Consider the following 22,933-nt stretch of genomic DNA (forward strand, 5'->3'; position numbering starts at 1 on the left):
AGAGTTCTCTGGGACTACAAGACAGAATAATTACAAAATGGGCAGATGCTCCAACCAACTTCACTTCTACATTTGGAATGTGAATAAATTCCATCATTGCTTACTTAGCATTTACTTTTATAAGAAGTATAGTATTTCTCCAGGTGATGAAGATAAAAGCCTGAATCTGGAAGAAGCTCCCAAGGTAGGCATGGGTATGAAGGATTTCAGACAGGAAAGAGCATATGTAAAAGTTAAGCAACAGGAAGAACATGGAATGTTGTGTACTGGTGACTATGGGACATATGTACTTGGAGAATCAGAATTTCAGCAGGTACTGGGATAGCATTATCATTTACCTAGTGGACTAAAGAAAATCAATTTCAATATGTAAACCACAGAGCCAGTGAAAATTTATCACTCCCATCCCTCTGCCAAAACAAGTCTTTTTTCCATATCAGGACATAGGTTAACTGGTGCCAAGAAACCCTGATGAATCCTGATGTCTCAGAACAAATATTCACTGGTTTCAATATTTCTTCTTCCTTCCTTTTTTATTAATTTTCTTTTTTTCTCTCCTGTACTCAATTGAAAGGTGCTCTATCACAGAGGACATCCCCAACCCTTTTTATTTTTGAGACAGAGTCTCACTAAGTTGCCCAGGCTGGCTTCAAACTTTCAGTCTTCCTGACTCAGTCTCCCAATCCCTGCTGGGATTATAGATATGCACCATAGCACTGAGTTCCTCTTCTCTTAAAATAGAGGATTTTTAGATAGAAAAGTAATACAAATGGATTACCACTTTAGGACTGTAACTGATAGCTACATGGAAGATGAACTAGGATGAGAAAAAGAGCAAGGGAGAACAGAAGATACTTTAAAAGTATAGATGGAAGATGAAGACCAAACTAAGGCAGAAGCAGAAGGGAATGAGGGGGAGATATGGCATATGAGATGTATTCAGAAAGTGAACTAACTTGATAGGACTGAATAATTAGTAGAACAGAAAAGGTAAGGGAGAAAGAGAAGACTCTCAAGGGGAAAAGTGGTCACGCAAATGCTAAGAGCTCAGCTTAGACCCAATGAGCTTAAATACAGCCATTTAGAGGCAGCTGGAAAGAAAAAAACAGTGTACTGCCAAAGTCAATGGGAACAAATAGACAGTCAGTTAAGAGGTTTTACTGTCATGAATATATATGCTTTCACACTCACCTTTATAAGAAAGCAAAGGAAATAATTCCAACAGGTTACAATAAGAGACGTATTCCTGGTTGCCATTAACAGCACAAAGAAGTTGAGGATAACATATATATGGGGGAGTGTGGTGGGGTAAGTTCAGAGAAAGTTTTTATGATAAATGTTGAACCAGCAATTAAGAGCTATGTGAGGACATAAGTACAATCAGAGAACACTGGCAAAGGTGAGTATACAAGAAAGAACTCAAAGCAGGTCAGCCTCCTATTTCTATGGGTACCACTGGAGCAAAGAAAAGTAGGGATTTGGAATTTGAAAGCTGTTTCCTCTCAAAAAAAAGTACAAGTTTAAATTGATCAGAATCTGAATATTATACTAAGCTTCACAAACAGGAAACTGATTGCCTGACTTTTCTTGTTCTCTTTGTATCAGACACACTTATCTTTTGTATTACTAAAACAACAAACGAACTGTTTATAAATTCTTATACTAGAAATAAGGAGGCAAGCATGTTTCAAACAAAATAAACCTTTGACTTTCAGAAGTCCAAGATGAAGTAAATCAAACATTGCTCTGAAAATGAGACTGTCCAACCAAGTTTTTCCTGTTTCTTTTCTTTCTGTGGTACTGGGAATTGAACCGAGGGGTGTTCTACCACTGAGCTACAATCCCAGACCTTTATTTTTTATTCTGAGACTGGGTCTCAATAAATTGTCCAGGCTGGCCTTAAACTTGTGATCCTCCTGCCTCAGCCTCCCAAGTAGCTGGGATTATACAAGTGTTCCACTCTTGTTTCTTTTCTGTCTTAAATCATTCTCTGAAAGTGTATTTGGTATACCTTAGACAGTCTACTTGGAGCCTAAAGTGCCCCATCTGTAACGTGGGGGATAACACTGCTTGTCTGACAAGAGTTGTGAAGAATTAAAGTGCTTAATTATATTAAAGTTCCTGGAAGACAGCCTGGTAAGCAGTAGGTGCCCAATAAATCTGAACTTCAGAAGAAAAAAAAATTTAATGTTGTATATATTTCAATCTTTAACAAAATTCAATTTTGTCAATAATTCCAAATTTTCTATAAACTTTAGTTCTCTAAAGCCATCACTAACCCCAAGGTTGACTGGTTTCCCAAATCAAAGTTGTAACCTTATTGTAATTACAAGTTTAGAAATTTAATGAGTTGAAATGCAACATGGCACAGATGCCTTATTATACCAACTAGTTAACACAGTATTTATTTTCTACATTAATTTTACTTGCTAATCAAAAATATCGCTTACCCACCAAATAACATCAAAATAAAATTGCTGATTGTGCAATGACAAAACCAACACCATGTTTGCAACAAGACCACTTAATATCCGTACCCCAACCCCTCTGCCATGAGTTAGCAGTTCCCAAGGAAAATTTAAGATTCCATATACCTTTTAGTTAGTTCTTTTAAAACTCAAATGCAGAAGCCATGCTTTGGTACAGACCTACATACCACAAGACATATATTAAGTTTTCTACACTAAGCCTACCTGTGAATATAAACATGAATGCTAAACATCAGGACTACATATAATTGTACATGTTTCCAAGATGTCCAGAGCATTTATACAAAGTATCAAGGAACTCTTGGGGAAAAGATTAAGTAGGAGCTCTTCCATTAGAACAGAGTTCCCTAGTAACACCCTAGGTCCCACAGTTTTTTCTATAGTTCCAATGGATATGAAAGCTCCTCATAGGTCTCCCTGCTTCCTTCATTCTTGCCCCAAATAGTAGCCAATGATATAACCAAATCTCATCTGCTCACACTAACTTTTTCTTAGCCAACAAGCTTCTACAGAGGCCTACTGGTTTCAGGATAAAGCTTTATCAATCTTCATAACATGAACTACCTTTCTAATTTTAATCTCTTATGATTCCCCTGAAACTCTAGTCTTATCTAACGAACTCGAGTATGAATTTAATAAACAGAGTATGCGTCATAATTATATTTCCTTTTTAATCAGTAGAGCTCTAGTTCATAAATAGTACCCCATTAACTAAGTAGTTAAAATAGGAGTTGAAAGCGCAGAGAACTAGTCCCTGTCCTGAACGTTGTTTTCAAACAGTATGCCTAACCTAACATACATTCTCACTCACCTTGGGTCTGTGCTTCCAGCTTTCCCTTTTGTTTCATATTTCTTAGTAACAGCTAGTACATCAAGGCTCAGATTAAGCTCTGTGTCCCCAGTGTATATGGGTACCTTAGCACTTGTCACTCTGCAGTGCAACTGACTGTTTTCTTCTCTTTTTCCCCATCTGAAGGCACACACTGAGCTTTGCACCTGTTTCCTCAGCCCCAAAGACAATGCAGGCTGGAGGTTTACTGAATGAATAACTATTAGCAGTTACAGAACATCTTAGTTATAGGAAGTTGCACCTATTCAGAGGCATCAGAAAGGGAAGTGAGGAATTCTGGTAAAATACTTTAGATTACAAAGATTCAGACATTATCATTTCTTTTCCTTTCCTTTTTTCTTTCCAATCTGGGTAATTCTATTTGCTTTCTTATCCACAATCAAAGGTACTAGTAAATCTATACATTTTTATTTTCATTTTTAACTTAAAATTATGTTTTTCTACCCTATTAGCTTTTGTTTTTATTTATTTAAGCCTTTAATAAAATAACATATAAAAGTATATAAAACACACATGTATAGCTTAATGAATATAACAAACTCACATGCAACCACCTCCCAGGTCAAAAACATTAGCCCACCCTTTTTCACTGCCCTTCATTTTTGATGTTATTTTTTGGGGAGAGTATAAAGAAAACCTCATGGTAATCAGTTCCTAAATTTCACCTCTGCTTGATTCGAGGTCAGGGCAGGTTAAAAAGAGGCATCACGATGCCAGGACATATGCACTTTCTTATCTGTGAGTGTGTGTGAGGGCATGCACACAGACCTATGTCTACTCAGATCAGGGTACTGGATTAATGCAGTCTTAAGAAGGTGGTGTACAAAATGTTTTAGTTTGTTTGTTTGAGGTACTGGGGATTGAACCCAAGGGTACTCCCCTGCTAAGCTATTTATTTCCCCAGCCCTTTTTGTTTTTTATTTTGAGACAGGGTTTTACCAGTTGCTGAGGCTGGCCTCAAACTTATGATCCACCTGCCTCAGCCTCTAAAGTAGCTGGGATTACAGGGATGTGCTACCCCATCCAACCTAAATCTATCTATCCTTTTCTTTTTAAAAATTGTTTTAGTTATAGATGGACACTATTTATTTATTTATTTATTTATTTATTTATATGTGGTGCTGAGGATGGGACCCAGTACCTCACACATGCCAGGCAAACACTCTACCACTGAGCTACAACCTCAGCCCCTAAATCTTTATTTCTAATGATTAACATTGTATAAATAAAGTATGTTCTTTAAACAGACACAATATTCTGCTGCTCTATTCTTAAACCAAACGTTAGCAGAAAACTATAAATGTTTAAGACACAAATTTCAGAGCAATATAAATCCAGATCAATTACCCATATTGCTGCCCCCCTCCCCATTGTGGATAGGAAAGACGTTTTAAGTGAAGAGTTGGCATTATAAGATTGCACAATTCCAGTCATCCAATAGACTTATTCCATTCAACCAGAACAGGGGTCCTCTGCTCACAGCAGGCATCCAACAGGGTAGCACATATATGCTCTCTGAGTGAGAAAGCAACACCTTCTCACATACAACCCCCTGGAGAGAGACAGGGAAGGGGAGGGGGAGGACTTTACACCTGCAAACTCCTAACTCTATCAGCACTAGGGCTGGGAAAAACAGCACATATTTTTTTTTTTTTTTAAAGAGGGAAATAAAGGTTTCCTAATAAAGCTAGTAGCTTCAAAGAAGAATCTTCTCCTGACATTCTTAGGAGACTAGGTAAGTACAATGACTCAACAGCCACTCTTTGTCTTCCTAATAGACTTACTCAAACCTTAATGACTGCATAAGCAAACTGCTTAAAAGGGCAGCTGTCAGAATTTTTATTCCTCGTGGTAGAAAAACACTATAAGTACGAAGTGTTGTCATATTAATTAAGGAACCTCAACTTCAAAGCACATCTGTCCCTGGCACTCTGGATAATCAAAATGATCACTAAAAATAGAACAACAGTATCTCCAATGGGGCAGACATGAGCCACCCCTAAGAGACCTCTGTGAGATGTGACCTGGGATATAAATGTGTTTTGCAATACCACTGAATATCCATCTGAATGTAGTTACATGTTTCCAGTTTTTACTTTGTGTTCTATTGAGGCTATGAGGCAAAAGTTATGAACAGACATAACTCTGGGCCCATAGACTTTTAAAATCCACATTTAGTTGACAAGCTGACTGATGTCTGGTGGAGGGAAAAACTGATCTCCAGGTCTAAAAGGGCTGCTGCTGGCATCAAAATGTCCAGGCAATTCATGATTAACATCTTGATTTTTTTCCCCCAATTTCCCTTTTACTATAAGTAAGCCAGCACTATCTGTCAAGATGCCCAGGCTATGTGGCAGCAGTGTCAAAGGCTGCCATTTGCTCTAAGGCACTGCCATCTGCAGCAGCACAACATTTTGTCTCCAGAAAATAAACACATCTGCCTTTGCCAGTGTCCTCCCACTGTGCCGCCCATCTGGAGCAGGTGAGCTAGAAGGCAAGCCTGGGCATGGGTAAGATGGAGGAGAGCAAGAGAGATGAGGCCTCAAGGGAGATGGCACATGGAGGAAGAAGGCAGTGCTGCGTCATGTCACATCCTGCTAACCACATTTGCCAAAAAGCATGTGAAATTACCCTTGTTAGTGATATTTTAATCACATGTAACAAATGGTTGGTAGTGTTTAGGGACAAGACCTGCAAAGTAAAGGTTCCACCTGAGCCATCTGTTCACAAGGTCACATGACCTCAGTGATACCAATAAACAGATGATGTCTTTGTGCCAGTCACTTAAGGCATGAAAGAATAACTCTATTGCAAAACAGAAGGCTCAAAGCAACAGGATTCTTCTAGGGTGGGAGCCCACTGTATGTGCCTACTATTAACCAGACCAAATACACTCAAATTCATAGTAGACTGCTAGGACAAGTTATGGTCACTTCTAGAAAATTCTTTCTAAAATTCCTTTTCCTTTCACTGAAAAAGTCCTGATTTTGGATCTTTATTTATTTCCTTGGTGCCAGGGATTGAACCTAGGGCCCTAAGCACGCTAGCCTCACGCTCAACCACTGAGTTATATGACACCGTACTTTTAAACCATGCTATTTGGGGACTAAAAGAAACCATAAAAATCATCCAATCAATTGCCCTCTTTCTCCCAAGGTTTTCAACCAACTTACAGTAGAGCTAGTGCTAAGCTTCTCAGAGAAGGTTCTTTCCATTATATTATTAGTTTTTACACTATGGTGGGAAGGGAATGGTACAGCTATCTTTTCAAATAAAATTTTACATGCAATTTCTATATATACAAGAGATCAAAGCAGAGTTGATCTACATGAAACACAGCTAAAGTTTCACAACACTGGTCTTTCTTGGTGAGTTTCCTAAGGTAGCTTTATGAAATAAGGTTTGAAAACTATTTAATCAGGCTAGATATCTTTCCAATTCATTATTTCTATTGTTTATTTGCTAAGCATTTACAAGTTTAGCCCTATGAAAATATTAGGTACCAAAGGCTCAGGAAGCACTTCAGAAAAAGTTCTATAAGAACAGTTTGGCCAATAAGTGGCAGTAGTAAAGTCCTGAAGATTACACACCATGGATGCCAGCATTCTACATTAGACTTGTCCATAAAACTCCACATTCCCCACGGGCAACAAATTTGACTAGTTCATACCTCAGTCTCCACATCTGTAAAATATAGATGGTGAATACTAATAGATAATTTTAGGGTATCCCAGTAGGGATTGGACCTATGGTAGAAGCACAAGACAGAAGTAGTCAATATTTGCTAGAACTCTATACAAAACATGCTGCATAATTCATAATTCATAATTGTAAGAAAGAAATAACCCCATTACTTTTCATCCTTCCTAGTTGATTAATCAAACATTAAGGAGAATTTAAGAAAGCAAGCCTTGCTCCAATTCCAAACTTCTAAAAGTCATTGCAAAAATTTCAAAATAATCCTGTCAAAAATCCAAATAGTTCTTTAATGATGGGGTCATTTAATAAATACTCTTTTCTAGGGTGGTATCATTCATTCATTCTAAATATATTTTATTGAACCACTGGTTTTCAGTTCTTTTTTTTTTTTTTTTTTTTTTTTTTATTGTAAACAAATGGGATACATGTTGTTTCTCTGTACATGGCGTAAAGGCATACCATTTGTGTAATCATAAATTTACATAGAGCAATGTTGTTTGATTCATTGTGTTATTTTTTTCCCTTCCCCCCACCCCTCCCACCCCTCTTTACCCTCTATACAGTAGTTCCTTCCTCTATACTTGCCCCCCTCCCTAACCCTAACTCTAACCCTTCCTTCCCCCCCATTATGTGTCAACCTCCACTTATTAGCGATATCATTCGTCCTTTGGCTTTTTGAGATTGGCTTATCTCACTTAGCATGATATTCTCCAATTTCATCCATTTGCGGTTTTCAGTTCTTGTAATTGGGTACTTTAAAAAAATTTGACACATTTGAACACTCCTTAACAGATGAGGAAAGTGAAACTCAGCAAACATAAGTAATTTATTCAAGATTATAAAAACTAGTAAGTACCAAAGAAGGGGTTGGATTTGATATACTTAGTGAATAGATACATATTCATACCTTATCTATATAATCCTATGTGGGGATCTTGACATTTAACAGAAAGGAACATTTTAGGATCCCCTAAATACACAAACATACTCAGACATTAGTAATTAAAAAAGAAAACAGAACAAAAGAGTACATCCGAAGATAGACTCTTAGCTCAATTTATAGTCTATACACACACACACACACACACACACCATACCCTTCAGACACATATACTTGGACGAATCAAGAGAAATCCTTAATCTTGCTACACATCAGCCTCAGGAGCTTTTAAGTAAAATAGGTATGACACACATCTTATAGAATCATAATAAGAATACTTATAAATTATAGTTAATTTAAATTTAAAGAGCTCTATATGGCTAGTGGCTACCATATTAGACTGTACAGATCTAGAACAAATTCTAGCACATAATATTCAATCCCCCACTTTACTAACAGATCAGTTCAACTAAAATAGCACAATGAAGAATCCACTACAGGAAGCTAATGTGTACCAATTACAATGAAACAAGAACAGCAGCATGAAAACAAAAATCATTCATTAGCTTTATGTGCTACACATTATGTGAAAAACTTTGCATGACTACCTCATTTAATCTGTATAACAAATAATTCTATGAAGTACTACTATTTTGTGAACAGGGAAATCCAGGCTTGGAATTTGTCCAAAGACCTACAGCTAGCAAGTCCTTAAGCAAATATTCAAGCCTGGCAGCCTAATACCAGAGACTGTGCTCTTAACCACAGTGCTTAATTGCCTGCCATCTTACAGAAGCAGTTTACATACAATTTATTATATAATCTAATAAATGTCCTCCCCACCAAACATTTCTCTTTCTCTCTCTCTCTCTCTCTCTCTCACACACACACACACACACACACACACACACATGCGTGTGTGTGGCAATTAGACCTTAAACAACTAAATTTAGTGAGTTTTTACTTATTAGGAAGACTGTCAAAACTATCACCTTTCTCTCAGAATAAAATGACTAAGGTATAAATTCATATTTTAGAACTAAAAATCTATTTTGCTAGGAGTAGGGGAGCAAGGACTGGACCTATGATGGAAGCACAAGGCAGAAGTAGTCAACATTTACTAGAATTCTACAACGCAGTCTACAAGGGATATTTACTTGTTAAGACATCAAACATGTCTGCCAGGGGAAGATTAACAGGATTCACTGCATTTGCATGAAGCACACTGCCACTCTTATCTCAATTCTAAAAGGAGCTTAATTCACTTAACGTCTGCAGCATTTAATGACAAAGTGTTTATTGTGCCCAAAGCTGGAATTCTTATTTCGGTTCTGCCTGATAAGTTGGAGGAACATTTCAACTGGGAGCCATGGCATACTTCTTGCTGAATACCACAGGAAATTCTCAGTGGCCAATTCTATATGACCCATTTTCCTCTCTCAAGGAGGAATGAACAAGAAAAGAACGCTGCTGGGCACAGTGGCACATGCCTGTAAACCCAGCAGATTGGGAGGCTAAGGCGGGAGGATCGCAAATTCAAAGCCAGCCTTAGCAACTTAGGGAGGCACTTAGCAATTCAGTGAGACCCTGTTTCCAAATAAAATATAAAAAAGGACTGGGGATGTTGCTCAGTGGTTAAGCACCCCTGGGTTCAGTCCTTAGTACCAAACCCCGCCCCACCCCAAAAAAACAAAAAGACAAACAAACCAACCAACCACTGACTTTTCACTCATATCAAAACAATGTATGTAAATTTGTCTCTTCCTCCCAATCCATCATGTCTCTAGCTGCTCCTCAAACTTCATGATCATTTAGATTGTAAGCCCTTGGGTCAAAACTAGTACTGGGAGAGATTCTATGTATTAAGAAGTTCTTACTTCAGTAGTATTAGGCATTGGAGAATAAACTGCTTGAAAGATGTGCAACTTTATAAAAAACCTAACACCTGTATTTTTTGGATTCTATATAGCTCAGTTTAAGCAATTATATACATAACCATGAACAGCACTAGGGTTCGAGAAACTATTAAGGAACAAAAGAGACAATCTTAAGGCAAGAGTCAAATAATAGTATCATTACTGTGGCTCCATCTGTCCTGCTGTTGACCTGAACCAGTCCCTTTGCCACTTTATGCTTTTCACTTTGTATCAGCAATAGAGAATTAACTACTATCTCAGAGGAACTGTGAGTAGATTAAATTATTAAGCAAAATGCTTTGGGCAAAAGACACATGAATGTTAAATATTATGATTTACAAGCATTCATCTTCCTAGCACTCCTGTGGGGTTGGGAAGTTATCTTGATATTATAGATGAGTAAACAGGCACAGGGGGGTAAGGTCACATGGTAAGCCTCTATCTACTTAGTTCCTGTGGGAAGGGAATGATACACATCTTACTTAATCATATGAACTTTCTTGGCACATCCCACACAACCTTTAATCCTTAATGGTGCATCTTTTAACATGATGTCAACAGAACTGAGAAAGTTCTAAGAGAGAACAAGGTGAAAATAAGGGAGGAGGAATAATCCCTATGCTTTGGCAAAAATGATCATAAAAAGGCACAAATAAATAATCTGAAAATGAAAATCTGCACCGTTTACCTCTACTGCCATTTAAGAACCTTTAGTCGTAAGAATTAAGAATAATGATTTGCTATGAAAACACTTTCAAAGAAATTTTGGCAATTTCTTACAAAATTAAACATACTCAATGTATGAACCAGCAATCACACTTCTTGGTGTAAATTTATCCAAAGGCAATAAAAATTTATATCCAAACAAAACCTAAACATGGATGTTTACAGTAGCTTTATTCATATTGGCCCAAATTTGGAAGCAACCAAGATGTCCTTCAGAAGTGAGTGGATAAATAAGCTGTATTACATCTAGACAATAGAATATTATTAAGAGCTAAAAAGAAATGAGCTATTGAGCCATAAAAAGACAGAGGAACTTAAAATGCATATTACTAAGTGAAAGAAGCCAATCTGAAAAGGTTACTTAAGGTATGATTTCAACTACCTGACATTCTGGAAAAAGCTAAACTACAAAGAGAGTAAAAAGGGCTGGGAATATGGCTCAGTTGGTAGAGTGCCTACCCCGCAAGCATAAGGCCCTGGGTTCAATCCCCAGCACCACAAAAAACAAACAAACAAAGGGAGTAAAAAGATCAGTGGTTGTCAGCAGTTGAGTGGGTGGAGAGGGGTGAACAGGTAGAGCAGAGGATTTTCAGGACATTGAAAACACTACATATGACACTATAATGATGGGTACAGGTCATTACACATTACACAGAATGTACAACACCAAGAGGAAGTCTAATCTAAACTATGAACCTTGGGTGTCAATGTAGGTCATAAACTTCAACAAATGGATGGATGCTGACAATGTTGGAATCTATAAATATGTGTATGAGTGGAGTTTATATGGGAAATATTTGTATTTTTCTCTTAATTTTGTTGTAAACCTACGACTGTTCATAAATAAATAAAATAAAATCTTTAGGGAGGAAAAAAGTCCTTCATGTTAAAACAGACCTTCATATTAGTATGCCTCAAACAAATTCTTTGTGAATATATATTTGCCTTCTAGACATCAATTAGCAACTGTGCAAAAAGAGAAAAACAAATCCAAAGGGGGGAAAAATGAGTGAATAGCAATGGAAAGGTTCAGGAGGGCTGAAAAGGGCAAAAATACTGCTCATGTCTAACAGGAACATAAGAAAAGTACAGATGGCTAGCACAGTAATGCATTACTATAATTTCAGTGACTTGGAAAGCTGGGGCAGGAAGATCACAAGTTTGAGGCCAGTCTCAGCAACTGAGCAAGAGCCTGCCTCAAAAATAAAAGGGGCTGAGGATGTAGCTCAGTGGTAAAGTGCCCTTGGGTTCAACTTCCAGTACCTAAAAGAAAAAAGACAAAAGAAGTACAGTGATTTTTCTGCTCTCATCTAAGGCTGCCAGCTATATTGCTTACCCGACTCCGAAGACAGTCAGCCAGGTTTCGGCGTGTGAAATTAGCTGCTGCTGTCGGAGACAACTCATATCCTAGTACAGAGATAAAGATTCACACTTAAAGTGAAGCAAAAAGAATAACAGTGCCTATTTTTAAAGTCCACTATTTTTTATCTATTCAGAGTACATAATGTACATAGATGGGGGTGGGGGTACCATCCTACTTCTAGTCCCTATCCTAATGTAACAGCTGTGAAAGAGCTGGTTAGTACTGATAGCAATTTCCTGGCTCCAAACAGGATCAGGGTAACTGTTCAAACTGATCAAATTCATAGTCTTGCTTAAGGTATTAATTCTTCAACAGACTGTAGTTTCCTCTACAGAAGGAAAGGGATATAAACAAACATATTGGAAAAGTAAAGTGGGGATAAGGGAGAGAGGAAGAGAAAAATCAGTCATGTGATGCTAATTTTTTCAGTAATTTTAAAAGAACACTGGGAAAAGAGAGGTTGGAAGTTAGGATAGTCTCAGTCATACTTTATAAAAAAGATACAATATTATTATTTGCATTATTATTATTATTATTATTATTATTATTATCGAGCCCAGGGGCACTCTACCAATGACCTATGTCCCCAGCCATTCTTAATTTTTTTTTTAAGTTTTGAGACAGGGCCTCACTAAGTTTCCCAGGCTGACCTCAATATTCCTGCCTCAGCCTTCTGAGTATGCCACCACACCTGGCTTAAAAAACACGTAGCTTTATTAAGAGTGTAGTATGATTTTCAAAAAAGTAAAAGTCATAGAAAAAGAATGTTTCAGGGCTGGAGTCGTAGCTCAGTGGTAGAGTAGTTGCCTGGCATGTGTGAGGCACTGGGCTCGATTCTCAGCACCACATAAAAATAAATAAATAAAGGTCTATCAACATCTAAAAAATATTAAAAAAAGGAAAGAAAAAGAATGTTTCCATCATTCTACAATATTTTTAAAAACAGAGTATCTTTAAAGTTAAACCTCTTTAAAAAGTTGTAATGCCAACACACACACAACCAGAGGAATAATGTCAACTGTGCATTTAAGAATGCATTAACTTTGGAACTTAACTCCCCAGTAAAATAAGTGACAAAAGGCAAAAGAATAATCCACAAGTCAGTGGACTTGCATGCAAAATACCAGTTCAGCTATAGAAAGTCAAGGGTCATATGCTTTCTCTCATATGTAGAAGCTAGAGAGAGAGAAAAAAAAAGTGGCGGTGTCTCATGAAAACAGAATAGTATAGAATAGTATGTACACACAGTATAACAATATAATTTGGTTAATTTTGTTCCACAGTAACTCCTTTTCCCTCTCCTCCTCCCTGTCCCGGCTGCCTTCCTCTCCTAGCAGAGATGGTAAAATATTGCTGTACTGACTGTATTTCAGAACCATTATCAGACTCCTTCACCTTAAAAATGCTTAAACCTAAGTACCAATAAGGCACGGTGGAACACACCTGTAATCCCAGCTACTTGGGAGCCTGAGGTAGAATTGCAAATTGGAAGCCAGTCTTGGAAACTTATTAAAATCTGTCTCAAGTAGGGATGTAACTCAGTACATAAAGCATCCCTGGGTTCTACCCCTAGTAACATAAAAACAAACAATTTAAAAACCTAAATATCATGTGCTTTTGGTTTCTGAATAGCAGGGACTGAGCCTTGTTCATCTTTTGAATTTTGTGCAGTACTAAGCACAATACTTAACATAGATGAGACCCTTAAAAGTATTTATGGAAGGGGCTGGGGAGATAGCTCAGTTGGTAGAGTGCTTGCCTTGCAAGCACAAGGCCCTGGGTTCAATCCCCAGCACCACAAAAAAAAAAAATTTATGGAATTGGATGTATAATGCTAAATGTGTTGCCTAAAAAACTATATGAATCAATTTTATCTAGTTATTTTACATATGTAAATTAAGCTCTTAATTTGAATATCATTACATATGCAAAATGTAATTTTACAGTGTGGAAAGTAAGTGTTACTGAACTGTGAAGTAGATAACTGGAAATATGGTTTTCTCTTCCAGAGTACCATTACAAGCTTTCCTGGATTAGAGGACTAGTAGCTAGTGTTGTTTGATAGGAGGCCGTCCCTGTAGATAAGTGCTCATTAACTCCAGAGAAAGCTCACAAAATATCTCACAATGTTCCAATTATGTCTGTAGACAGAAACCAAACAGAAATGTAACACAGAATCCTTTTAAGGCACAGTAAATGCCTTATAATTACACAGTGCTTTTAATTAACGAAGCATTTTCATATGTATTATGCATTCATATAATTATAATCCCATTTTTGGATAAGGAAAATAAAGGCCCATAGAAGATAAATGACTTGTCACCTAGAAAATAGTATATGGGGGCAGTAAAGCCAAGTTTTCTCAGGTCTTTTAGCTCTGAGATTAATATATACTTCACTTCAAATCACATTCTCTAAAATATCTAACACTTAAAAAATCTGATATTAGCTGGGCATTGGGGGGGCGGGCACACATCTGTAATCCCAGTGACTGGGGCAGGAGGATAGCAAGTGTCTAAGGCTAATCTTGGCCTCTTAGCAAGATTCTGTCTTAAAATAGAAAGGGTTGGAGAGATAGCTCAATGGTAGAATGTCTGTGTGTCTGATGCCTAGTTATCACACACAAACACACACAAAGAAAGTTAAAATGAGGTTATTAGGGTGGGCCTTAATCCAATATGACTGGTGTCCTTCTAATAAGAAAAGAATATTTGGACAAATGATACAGAGGGAATATCATGTGAGGTACAGGGAGAAGATGGCCATCTATAAGCCAAGAACAAAGATCTCAGAAGACAGAAGAAATCATCATTGTTGACATCTGAATTCTGGACTTCTAGTCTCCAGATCTATGGGAAAATTTTCTGCTGCTTAAGCCCCTCAGCCTGTGGTACTTTGTTTCAGCAGCCCTAGCAATCTAATACACCTAACAAAGCTACACTCTGAGTCTTACCCACCATTTCGCATCTTATAAAGTTGTACATTTTTCTGAATATATTCTGCAAACTGTACAGTGTCTCCAGCCTCTCCAACACACAGGAGTAAGATTTTTTCACTCATCTTAAACATCTTGTCATGATCTGGTCAAAGAAAAAATTCATGTTAGAAATTGCCTTAATATAAATTGACAGTTAATACATATACAACTTTATAAACAGGTTTATTAGTTAACTATATTGAGTAATTTTATTAATCACTGTCTTTAGAAGATTTCAATAGAAAACTATTAATTTCTCTCTTTCATTATCCATGTTAAACCATTGGCATATTTTAATAATGTCCATTTCAGTTGAAAAATACAGATGAAATGTGACAATTTAAAATAAAAAATTGGCCAGGCACAGTGGCACAAACCTGTAATCCCAACAGCTCAGGAGGCTGGGGCAGGAGTATCTTGAGTTCAAAGCCAGCCTCGGCAATTTAGCAAGGTCCTAAACAACTTAGACCCTTTCTCAAAAAATAAAAGGGCTAGAAATGTGGCTCAGTGGTTAAGCACCCCAGGTTCAACTCCAAGTACCAAAAATAAATAAATAAATAATAAAATAAAATACAATTTGGATGCCAGGTGTGGTAGTGCACACCTACAATCTCAGTGACTGGCTTAAGGAAGGAAGATTGCAAGTTCAAGGTCAGCCTGCGCAATTCAGGGAGGCCCTAAGCAACTTAGTAAGACCTAGTCTCAAAATAAAAAAAATTAAAAGGGCTAGGATGTAGCTTAGAGGTAAAGCTCCCAAGTTCAATCCCCAGTACACAAAATGATAATAATAATAATACAATTTGGAGCTAGGTGTAGATCAGTGGTAAATCAAGTGAGGTCTTAGGTTCAATCTCCCGCAACAAAATAAATAAATAAATAAAATACTAATTAAAACAATTAAAGGCATATGAAATGCAAGGAATAGAACAGAGGAAACTGAAGGAATCCAGTCAATGGTGATTACCTTTAGGTTCATGATCACAAAGTTGTGAAATGTTTCTACAAATACTAATGTTATTTATTGTACTTATATATATACACAAAAGTATATATGAAAAGGATCAATGCTACAATCAGAATTAAGGAATCACCTCAAGAAGGAAGAAAACAATTAGCTGAGAATATAAACCAACTCCAATTCCAAAACAAAAAAAGTGGTTGCCAAAGCAAATATTCTAACAGTAAGTCATTTAAAATACCTCACAAAAATCCTAATATTCTACCCTTATCTAGCTGAACCAGACTCCTTCAGATTTGATAGATAAATATTCAGATCACAATTATTGCCTAAGGAAGAAATCTCCGTATTCAGTCAGTAGCTTCAGAAAAAGTCTAAATCTTCCTATCTTACCCTCACTTTCACTTTTCATTTTTCAAATAGTGCTGAATAATCTTCCCTGGGAGACATGTTTCCTGTATGAAAGCTTTTGAAATATCAAAATCTCTTAATAGGATTTAAAGAATAAATGTCACTATCAAATACTTTACAAATGTTGGAGAGTTGTAGATACTGGTAATATGGATTCTTAGACTTTGAGGGGAAAACCCCCATAAAATGTGTCTGTAGATAGTATCGTTTGCCTTAAAAACTTAAACAAATACACTTTGTTATACAGGCTACAGATTTAAAAACTGTTAGTTTGCAAACTTGTTTATAAAACATTCACTTTAGGACCAGAAGGGTATGTTCTAAGTTCTTGCCAGTGATAAGAACATGGGCAATTTTTATTTCCTTCTTTCTGTTTAATCAGTATTTCCTAAATTTCTATACTTAATATGCACCACTTTTGTAAGAAAATATTATTTAATAAGTTTGCACTATTGTTATAAGAAAAAAAGCTGTTTTTTTTTTGGAGGGGGAATGAGTTTACAAAGAATTTATGTCACATTTAAGAAAAGGCTAAAATTGTAAGCACTAAGCCACTGAATTTTAAAATGAACTTAATACAAAACCAAATCTTTTTTTTAAACTATGAACATGTCCAGTGGAGGATGATACAAAAACATAAGTAACAGACAGTAATGGCTCTCTATTCTATAAGAAACTGCCTGTACAGCTCTAGGGGCATTCTAGCCCTTGACAAAGAATTTACAAGATCCATATACATGAAACAAATGGACAAAAAAATGAACAACAGTGTGTAATACTACGTAAAGCCAAGTGGACTAACCTCCATTGTGATCTGGCCCAGTACTCTGAACATGGGCAAATCATTTGCCTCTCTAAGCTCCAGGTGCAAATGTGTAAAATGGTAAGGAAAACTGTACTGAATTCTATACATGTACAATACTATTATCCTCAGTGTTAGGTAATGTAGTTCAGATTATATATGCTATTAGAATTCAGAACCAAGAGTTCATTGTGGGCTGGAATACTCTGAGTAACTTAAAAGCAATTCTACAAAGGCCAAGAGAAAAGCACAAAATGCAGCATGCTGCATAACTAAACCCAGAGTGGCACCATTTAACTTTAATAAGCAGCCAAACTTTGGGATATGTCTTCTCTACAGTATCCAAATATTTTACAAACTGAGCACACCTGTAATTCCATCAACTCAGGAGGCTGAGGCAGGAAGATGGAAAGTTGGACACTAGCCTCAGTAGAGGCTCTAAGAAACTTAGTAAGATGCAATCTCAAAATTGAAGAAAGGGGAAGGGGCTTGGAATGTAACTCAATGGTAGAGCACCCCTGAGTTCAATTTTCTTTTTTTAACAAACTGACATACTAGAAAATTGATTATAAGAATTATTTGCATTTTATGCTTGCAGAAAGTAAGTCTCAAAAGGTTACTATTTTCAGTATTTTATTCTATACAAGTTCCTTCATGAAATGGTTAGGAGAAGTTCTCAATACAATTTTAAAATTAATGGGATTTTTGTTTGTTTGTTTGTTTGTTTTAATTTAAGACGGTCTGGTACATTTCCTAGGCTGGGCTTGAACTTGTGATACTCCTGCCTTAGCCTCCTGAGTGGCTAGAATTACAGGCTGATGACACCATGCCCAACCTATCATAAAATTTTTATACCAGAAAAGACTACAGGGAAAATGAGAGAGTTGAGTGCAATAATTTCCTACTATCTTTCTTTAAAAAAAATATCTTTTGTTGTAGATGGACACAATACTTTTTATTTAAATTTTTATGTGGTGCTAGGGAATCGAACCCAGTGCCTCACATGTGCTAGGCAAGTACTCTTATCACTGAGCTACAACCCCAGCCCTTCCTACTGTCTTTTGAGAGCTCAAATTCTCTTTCTCCCAAACCATAATGATCTTTTTTTTTCCTGTGAATTCTCTTAGGATTCACTTCTGAACTCATTTTAAAAGTAATCTAATACTAACTAGTAATACTTCATTTCTCATACAAAATCATTTTATAGTACTTGTTTCCTTGTTCTCTTAATGTTGGTCCCTTCTATGGATTATATTCAATAGGTTGCACCCCCTGTAACAACTAGAAGTACTGTGCATGTAAGTGGGCTTAGAGTATAATCTATTCCTCAAAGTGATTTTATATACATTATGGGATTAAACAGAAAACCTGTAAAGGTATTGACTTGGTCATTGCTTTACCTCAGCACTACTTCATGCTCAAATAATTTTTTTAATCAAAGACCTCAGTATTCAAAATAATGAGCTTATTTATTCTCAAAACAAATTTACTCCTTTGGAGACTGGTTTACTAACAGAACCTCTACCAACTAATCATGGAATTTCATAAAGTAATCTCACTTGAGGAACAATCCATATCACAGATGTTTAATGAACCAATGTCAGGTCCTCCTTTCTTCTTTAGAAAGGGCAGACCTCAAGCAAAGTCCCTCAGAGTTCTTTCCATTTTCCTGGATGGGAGTCACAGTCTTGACAACCAAACAGATGCCTATCTCTTTACAAAAACAGTAGCAGATACTTTTTGCCTTTGTTCAGATCCTGCAGGAAATTCCAGATGAAATATATTTCCTTAAACCCAAGATAAACTGTCACCTACCCTCAAAACCTTTCCTAATCTCTACAATCAGAATCTCTTCTTCCTCTTAATTACCTAACAACAATTCTTCCTTTGCATTACCTGAGAAGTCTGATTGCACTTGTCTTACAACAAATCACTTTCTAACTTGTCCTTATTATTTGTACACACATCTCAATTGTAACTTCTTTAAAAATAGAGATCACATCTAATTCTTCTTTCATCCCCTCAGCACTGTAAAAAGTGCACATAGGTGTCCCCAAAAATTTGTCAAATGAATTTTAAATCATCTGACCCAAAGCACACTTTTTCTCAACAGTAGCACATCTATAATGGATCATGAAAGCACATCCTTGGACTGTGCAGATCAACAATCAAAATATTTTTTAAATTATGTATTGAGTTACTTTACTATAGAGACTATGGGATAATTGTTATGAGTAAAATATCTGGATTCAGATCGTACATGGTTGAACCTGGGTTCTGCCATTTGTGACCTTAGGCAAGTTTCTTAACCTCTGTGACTCAAATTAACATCTGCAGAGTGAGAATATAATAGTGCCCATCACAAAAGGATAAATGAATTAATGCAAATCACTTTAGGCACCAGATAGTGTTCAGCATTATTACTATTAAATATCTGTCAAGTGCGAAGCCTTTGCACACAACTCAATTCACTCAATTCTCCCAACAAGTTTCGAATTGGATATTACTTATCTAACAGATGAGTAAATCTGGGTACTGCAAAATAACCTGTACAAAGCATTAATGCAAGTAAGTGACAGGGCACTAGTTTCCAAACTCCAATAACTACTTAACTATAAGGAAAACCTGGAAGCCAAAGAAAACTGAAAAAGGAGGATCGATGCTGAGCCACAGTTAGATAAGGAAGGCGGAAGGGAAATGCCAAGTCTCTGGTCACACAGTCTCACCCTGCCCGGAATCCCATCTTAGACTGCCCGCAAACTAACCGCATTACTAGCGACAACGGAAACCTATGAGAAATTCGGGGTTCTAGGGAGCCTAGAGCTGGGCGGGAGCTTCAATTCTTACAAACTTAATTCCCTTAGGCAACTCTCTCACCTAGTAAGAAGCATTTAGCGAAGCAAAAGGACAGCATTGACCTAGGAGCTAATGCCAGGGCCCTGGGATTGTCCTGACAGTCTCCTCGGTTCTAAAAAACCGCAGAGTGGCCCGGGTTCTACCCCCCAGACCTCCCAGGACTTACACCCCCACGAACTCCCTCCCTACCCAGGCCCCGCAGGGCCTCCTGTGCTTCCTCTCACCATCCTTCATCTGGACAATATTGCTGGCGGCCACCCGGTCGGAGGCGACAAGAACATAGTCGGGGCCCTGGATGCCGATGAGGTACTCCATGGTGGCGGAAGGCCGGGGTCTGCAAACGGGACAGGACTGGGGACCTGTCGGTTTCTCCGCCTCACCGGTGAGACAGCACTGCCCAGCGAGTCTCCGCGCGACGCAGGCCGCGCGACCGGCTGGGTCACTGGCGCTCTCGGATGACGTAAACTATCGCGAGAGATTGGAAAGGGGCGTGGCGTTGGGAGCATTGCCCTGCGCTTGCCTCTGGGGTTGTCCTTGACTCCGCCAATCGGTACTTGGGTAACACCCAGCTTTTTATCTGCAAATCTGAATTTTAAAAATCCGTTTGAGGGCGAAATCACGCACTGTATGTAAAGGGCCAAGCACGTGTGGCAGCCCAAATGTGGTAGTTTCGCAGGTTTCTCTTTCTCTTCATTGCTGGGCAAAAATCTCTCCGGAACCCCTTCCCTGCAAACCAGATTGAAGAGAAGAGGAGCCCTACTTAACATCCTTCACAAAAATAATACATGATTGCATTAAAGATAGAAGGATGATGACCAAAGTCGCAAAGATAATGACAGAAAGAAAAAAAATGCTTTCATAATCTTTGGAAGAGTCATTTCTGAACGTGACGGAGAACTAAGAAGCAATAAGGGGAAAAAACAGCTCTGACTACATAAGATTACAACTCTAATATGGTGCAAAGTCATTCTGGGGATGTTTCAGTGTATGAAATAGTTGATATCTGTAACTTAAAAGCCATTCCTAAACTCATGTCTATAACCCCAGCGATCAGGAAGCTGAGGCCAGAGGATCACTTGAGCACCTCAAGCATCTGAAACCACCCTAGGCAATATGGTGATACCCTGTCTCCAAAAACAAACAAAAAGAAAGCTTAAGAAAAGCAATCCACAAAGAGAGAAACATGAATGACCAAGAAACCTGAAAAAAACATCCTCAATCTTGATGGTAATTGGCAAAATGACAATAAACAAGGAGAAAAATGTGAATTGGTGATAAGATTATGATTATATGACCTCATAAAGGACTATTTGCTATCTTAAAATTTAGTGTCCAGGGGAGTGGTGGGTGGAGTTCTCACCTAGTATGGTACAGGCCTTTGGTTGAATTCCTAGCACTCAAAAAAAAAATGTGTGTAATTTCAATAATCTTATGTATTTGGATCTTATGTATCCAAAGACATTTGCATAAATAACCCAAATATTGTGTACAGAGATAGTGTTTCCCTACTGCAAGAGCAACAAAGAAGGGATCAACTGACATGTTTAAATACAAATGTTATATAAATGATGGTACACTCATATAGTGGAATATTATATAGCCACAAAAAGAAATGAAATGAAGCTAAATATACCTACACATTCTATGGCCCAAGACTGAAAATGAAAATCCTTTCATATCTGTAGCACAATGCAATGTTGTTTAAAAAAATGAATACTTGAATATGAATGGGAAAATATCTATTTACAATGTTCCAAGGTAAAATTATAAGCATTGTTAAGTGTGATTCAAAGAAAGGACTTTTATTTTTATTTTGTACACATTTGTTTTGTTTAAATGTCATGTATTGCATATGTTTTGTTTGTTTGTTTGCTTATTTATTTTGAGTGCTGGGGATTAAACCCAGGGCCTTGTTCATACTAAAACATGCACTTTACCACTGAGCTACACTCCCAGCTCATATCTTATAATGTTTATTTATTTATTTAGGTACTGGAGGTTGAACCCAGGGGTAGTTTGCCACTGAGCTCCATCCCCAGTCCTTTTATTTTTTTATTTTGAGACAGGGTCTTGCTGAGTTGCTGAGGGTCTTGCTAAATGGCTGAGGCTGTCTTCAAACCTGTAATCCTCCTTTCTCAGCCTCCTAAATTGCTGGGATTAGAGATATGTGCCACTGCACCTGGGTACTTGTAATTTTTAAATTTAAAAAATAACAGTCATCCCTTTCAATGTTGCAGCAATTCTGATGATGGTAAAATATTCCATAAGTTTTAGTACCCACAACTGAGTCTTCATTGTAGCTTCTTGAGAAATGGGAGGGGGGGGGTTGCAATTATATCTCCTAACACAACTATGCAATTTATTTGTCTCTTCAAAAATTGAAGTACTCGTTTCACTCTGAATGTTTCTTCTAGTTCTCTGCCCATATAAGAACCTAGAGCCTGAGGAGTTTGGGGCAGCCTATCTATCATGAGATGGATGCCAGGGGCAAGTGAGGTCATTAAGTCAACCATCCCACTATGAACACAGCTGCATCCATCATCCTAGAAAGATTCTTTTCTTAAACACCACTGGGGAAGCCCAGCTCGCCCACTCTCTTTCTCCATTGTTTAGTTGCAGAAAAGTACACAGTTATGTAATACATATATGCATACACAAATGATACAGAAGTGAGAAATTAAATATCTCTTTTCCTTCTACCAAAAGTAAACCCACCAAATGTCTGTATCCTTTCAGAGTTTTTCCTTTGTACATATCAATAATCATTCACTCATTTGTTCATTAAAGCTACAGAACTCTGAATTGGAAGATCTGCCATTTGGTTTAAAGCACCAAACAAGCTGGGTGTGGGGGTGCACATCTGTAATCCCAGTGACTAGGAAGGCTGAGGCAGGAGGATCACAAGTTTGAGGCCAGCCTTAGCAATTTGGTGAGGCCCTAAGAAACTTAGTGAGACTCTGCCTCAAAATGAAAAATTAAAAGGACTTTGCCGGGGTCCAGCCCCAG

General features: G+C 37.5%; 1 protein-coding gene across 2 annotated transcripts in view; it reads right to left on the reverse strand.

The window, feature by feature from the left end:
- Window positions 1-20,375, reverse strand: part of PSMB2 (proteasome 20S subunit beta 2) — a 32,595-nt gene extending 12,220 nt beyond the window's left edge. The window contains exons 1-4 of one of the 2 annotated variants that reach the window (XM_079130429.1): window positions 20,152-20,375; window positions 14,881-15,003; window positions 11,897-11,967; window positions 7,010-7,093 (exon numbers count right to left, since the gene is read on the reverse strand). In XM_079130429.1, the coding sequence (XP_078986555.1) occupies window positions 7,010-7,093; window positions 11,897-11,967; window positions 14,881-15,003; window positions 20,152-20,242 (369 nt within the window). In that variant the 5' untranslated portion in view covers window positions 20,243-20,375. The remainder of the gene's footprint in view (window positions 1-7,009; window positions 7,094-11,896; window positions 11,968-14,880; window positions 15,004-20,151) is intronic. The other variant, XM_079130428.1, reaches the window with a different exon arrangement.
- Window positions 20,376-22,933: the final 2,558 nt, after the last annotated feature.

This window comes from Sciurus vulgaris, assembly GCF_902686455.1.
Source record: "Sciurus vulgaris genome assembly, chromosome: 1".
In the NCBI taxonomy this organism is placed as follows: Eukaryota; Metazoa; Chordata; class Mammalia; order Rodentia; family Sciuridae; genus Sciurus; species Sciurus vulgaris.